The following is a 4,902-nucleotide window of genomic DNA, read 5'->3' on the forward strand; positions in this document are numbered from 1 at the left end:
ATGCCAAGATCTTTAATTTGGAACTTGCTATCCAGAAAGTGCTTGACATGTTGAATTTCATTCAAATTATCACCAGCTAGAACAAGATCATCTACATACACTAAAATTGCTGTGAACCTATCTGTAGTAGATTTGGTGAACAAAGAGTGATCACTTTCAGACTGATTGAACCCTAATTCAGTTAACGCAGCAGAGAGCTTGAGATTCCATTGACGACTCACTTGCTTCAATCCATAAAGAGATCTGTCTAGCTTACAAACCAGCTTGGGATCAAAATATTTCAACCCTTTTGAAAGCTTCATGTATACATCTTCATGAAGGTCTCCATGAAGAAATGCGATGTTAACATCAAGTTGATGAATATGACAGTCCTTTGCTGCAGCAATGGCCAGAAGGACTCGAACAGTGCTCATTTTGACCACTGGGCTGAAAGTGTCAATATAATCAACCCCTGAAATTTGGGTAAAACCTTGAGCAACTAGCCGAGCCTTGTGCCGTTCAACAGTTCCATCCGAGTTGAACTTAGTGCAAAAAATTCACTTACAACCAACTGCATTCTTGCCAGGTGGTAAGGAGGTAATGGTCCAGGTTTTGTTTTGCTCAAGAGTAGCAAGTTCTGCATCAATAGCTTTTCTCCAACAATCATGCATGACAGCCTCAGAGTAGTGTTTAGGGTTAGGGTTGTTAATGATAGCAAGAGTGAAGGCCAGGTGCTTTGGAGAGAAAGATGCATATGACAAATGGTGAGATAAGGGATACTTACAATTTGAAGATAATTGGACAGTTTGGATGGGATCTCTATGTAAACGGAGGTTGAAGCAGTGATAGTCCTGAAGATAAGATGGTTGCATGTGTTCCCTTTCAGAACGTCTTAAAACAGGAATGGAAGATGGTGAATTAACGATGGCAAATTGAGTAACTTGATTAGGAGTTGTATTGGAGGTATAAGTGTCATGCAAAGATGCAGTAGATGATGCAGTATGAGGAATAATGTCAGGGGCTGCATGATTAGTTGCTAGAGATGGAGTGTCATGAATGTTAGGATGAAATGAAGAAATAGGATACAAATCCAAGAAGGGATCCAAATTTGCAGGTGTGAATGATTGTTGTGCAGTGGAGTGTGAATTACTTGAAACAGTTTTGAAAGAAAAATGTTAAAAAAATTCAGTGTTCCGAGACATAAAGATTTCTTTAGTTTCTATGTCAAGCAAAATTGAACCTCTAGTGCCAGTTTTATAGCCTAAGCATTTCCTAGACCTTGGATCCAACTTTCGCCTTCCAGCAGTGAGAGTGGAAGCAAATACAAGGCAACCAAACACCTTAAGTTCACTTAAATCTGGTTTAGAATGAAATAGAGCTTCATAAGGAGTCATATTTTTCAAGAAGGTATTAGGCAATCGATTTATCAAATGAATTGAATGTTGTACAGCATAGTGTCAAAAACATTTTGGGATGAATGAAACAAAAGCGCTCTAGCAACAACGAGGATGTGTTGATGTTTGCACTCCGCAACACCATTTTGTTATGGAGTTTCAATACAAGAGGTTTGATGCTCAATGCCTTTTGAACTGTAAAATGATTCCATTTTGAATTCCAAACCATTATCAATTCTAATTTGCTTGACAATTTTGTTAAATTGTGTTTATACAAGTTGAACAAAATCCTGAACTAATTTTCTCGCTTCTGATTTTAACTTCATGCAATAAAGCCATGTGAATCTGGTTTTGTCTTCAACAATAGTTAAAAAATACTTATGACCTGAAATGGACGGAATAGAAATTGACCCCCAAATATCAATATGTAACAAATCAAAATCATTAACAAAATGTGTATTGCTTATAGGGAAGGGCAATCTTTTTTGTTTGGCATAATGACATGAGTCACAAACATGTGACTGAAAAATGCATTTAATGAAAGAAAAACTATTTTTCATGGTTATCATTCTGCTATATGGTAAATGGCCTAATCTAGCATGCCAAAGAGCTCCTATATCTTACTGTATAGTAAGTGTCACAGGTTGTATAGTGAGTGAAGGTAATTTTAATGGATCTACATTCATCACATAGAGATCTCCAACCACTTCAGCTTGCCCAATCATCTTCAAGGAGGGAAGTTCCTGTATCTCACAAGAATAATCAGTGAATCTGACTTCACAATGCAATATTTTAGTGAGCTTTGAAACAGAAATTAAATTATATTTAAAGTGAGGGATGAACAAAACATTGGTGAGGATCAAAGTGTCTGATAATTGCACTGTACCACAAATATTTGTTGTAGTTTTGGAACCATCAGGTAGATTGATTAAAACTGGTTTTATATGAAAGAAGGTTTTGAAAAATTCTTGGATATAGCAAGCATAATCAGTGGCACCATTGTCAATTATCCAAGAGGTTTTATGAAAACATGCACTCAAAATATGTCTACCTTTTGGTTGAGTGAGGGTGGTAGAAGAAGTAACGTGATTCACATAGTTGGAGCTGTCATGAGTGGTTGCTGGAGCAGAGCTATTAACGTTTCCTTCTGATCAGGAGTCAAGACAAGCACTATCTCATTACTCTTATCATCTTAATTAGAATCAATTAGCTCAGCACTGGAATCCTCAATTGCCCCTTCAGTGCTGATATGATTTGCAGATTTCTGCTTCAAGTGTGCAGAAAAACCATTCTTCTTGTAACAATTATCAACCAAATGACCAATTCGGTTGCAATAAGTGCACAACTTGGAAGTATACCCTCTGCCATAGCTTTTAGAAGCTTGTGTACCTCGTCCTGAATTTCTGCCTCGTCCTCTGCCTCTTGAGGCAGGGTTGTTGCCCGAAAAGTGCTGCACTTCTATGGAGTTTGCAACTATTTTAGTATCCATGAAATCCGAATGAAACTGTCGTTCTTGCTGTGTTAGCATGGCCAGGACAGTATTGACATCAGGAAAAGGCTTTAAAAGCATGATCTGAGACTTGACAGTGGAATATTGCTCGTTTAAGCCTCTCAAGAATTTAACAACATACTCCTCAGACGCATAATCTCTAATAGTTTTCAATCCACAATTGCAACTATTAACACAAGCCAAACAACTAGGAATTGTACGAAGATTCTCTAATTCCTCCCAAATAGATTTCAATTTAGTAAAATAAGTAGTGATAGTAGAATCACCTTGGCAAATAGCATAGAACTCCTCTTTCAACTCACCAACTCTGAACACATCTCCATGCAAGTAGCGAATTTTCAGATCGTTCCACAAATCTGAAGCAGAAGTGATCCACATCACGCTCTTAGCAATTTCTGGACTGAGAGAGAGATTAATCCAAGAAAGAAGAAAGCTATTGCATCGATCCCAAGCTTCGAAGGTAGCTTCATGCTCAGCAGGTTTCACAATTGATCCATCTAAGAATTTTACCTTATTCTTAGATCTGAGAGCACGCCACATATCGTGTGACCACTGCTAATAATTTTGAAGTGTAAGTTGAAGAGGTATCAATGAAGTGCCAGGACTTTCTGTAGGATGAAGAAAATAGGGGCTGATTGGGTCTGAAACGGGGGAAGAACCAGATCTGGGAAATTGAGCTTGGAATTAGGAGAATTGGGCCATGAAGGCAGTGAATCGTTCGAAATCCGTAGCAGAATGAGCAGAGTTGGTACTGGTATTCGTATCATCGGTCGCCATTCAAAGATCGCAAGCTCTGATACCATGTAAAATGGTACCAGTGTGATGCAACAAGCAGTGCGATGCAGCAAACTGTCAAAAGAAGAGAAGAGAAGTGAAAGCTAAAGCTGATGATAAAGCTTCAGCAGATTGAAATTGAAGAGGACAGTGAAAAATATTTGAAGAAGTCAGAGAAAAATTTGGATGATGAACATTTTCTGTATATTGAATGAATGAAGCATCATGATTTACACTGTAGATATACACTTTATATATCTGTACAAAGGAATGAGATAAATCACTAATTCTTAACTAATTCTCTAACAAATTGTAACAAACTCATTAGCTGTACAAAACTAAAAAATTCTTAACAACTTTTTGTATTTTATTTTAAATTCAATTTTATTTTCAGACTCTCACATATTATGTTACATACTCAAATGGCTTCATCACATTTATAATTACAGGTCCCACTTCACTTATTTTCTTAAACTTTTGAATTATGTACTTCGAATGTTAACTTAAAAGAATTTAATTAGAGCATTTCTTGGTAAGACCTTTAATTATAAAAATGAGAGTGATAAGAAAGGGGAATTTGTTAACTATTGCAAGAACCTGTACCAACTAGATGGAAGCATATAAATTATTTCATAACTCTTAAAATCTTAGGATAATTGAATTAAGCTTTTTTGTGCTTACTATGATGATCAGAGCAGGTTCTCTGCTTTCGCCAATTTTATTATGTATTGATATGGTCACCATTAATACGAGCTATAACTCGGCCCCATAACCGTTACTGACCATCACCATAACTCGCCATTTTGCCGTTATTGCTCGGCCCTTATGAGCTATAACTCGGTGGCGTTAATATTACCATAACCGACGTCCCAAACGGAAAGATAAAATCGGTTTCGTAACCGATTTTATCACCTACAATGTAACGAACGAACATATTTCTATAAAAGGAAGGTAAAATGTCTTTTTTGATATCTTTCTCCTGAACTTAACACCATAACTGACTTAAGCATTGGAGTGCCTTTGCAGGTACAACCTACTCCCTTTGTATTGCTCGTACCTTCACATCTACAACAAACATAAAGAGCTCGGACTCTGAGGAGCGGACGCCCAACCTCGCAGCACATAGCTCGGCTAACCTCGAGGAGTTGAAGCCGACCTATTTCCCAGGCAAGATCAATTGGCGCCCACCGTGGGGCCGAGGAAATCATATTTTTTCTTTTGGTCCCATCACTTCCATCTGCATCA

General features: G+C 37.5%; 1 protein-coding gene across 1 annotated transcript; it reads right to left on the bottom strand.

Annotated features, from left to right (window-relative positions):
- Positions 1–536: 536 nt before the first annotated feature.
- On the bottom strand, positions 537–1,373 carry LOC140183088 (uncharacterized). The gene is made up of 2 exons (XM_072231099.1): positions 1,258–1,373; positions 537–1,128 (listed from the first exon to the last, which is right to left on the bottom strand). Exons 1-2 carry the CDS (start codon positions 1,371–1,373, stop codon positions 537–539), a joined length of 708 nt encoding a protein of 235 aa, XP_072087200.1.
- Positions 1,374–4,902: the final 3,529 nt, after the last annotated feature.

Source organism: Arachis hypogaea, chromosome 20 (assembly GCF_003086295.3).
Source record: "Arachis hypogaea cultivar Tifrunner chromosome 20, arahy.Tifrunner.gnm2.J5K5, whole genome shotgun sequence".
Classification (NCBI taxonomy): domain Eukaryota; kingdom Viridiplantae; phylum Streptophyta; class Magnoliopsida; order Fabales; family Fabaceae; genus Arachis; species Arachis hypogaea.

Coding starts and splice junctions, on each gene's coding strand:
- LOC140183088 (XM_072231099.1), bottom strand. CDS start 1,373: ATGACTCCTTATGAAGCTCTATTTCATTCTAAACCAGATTTAAGTGAA. Junction 1,129..1,257: donor AGGCGAAAGTTGGATCCAAG/GTCTAGGAAATG, acceptor AACTGTTTCAAG/TAATTCACACTCCACTGCAC.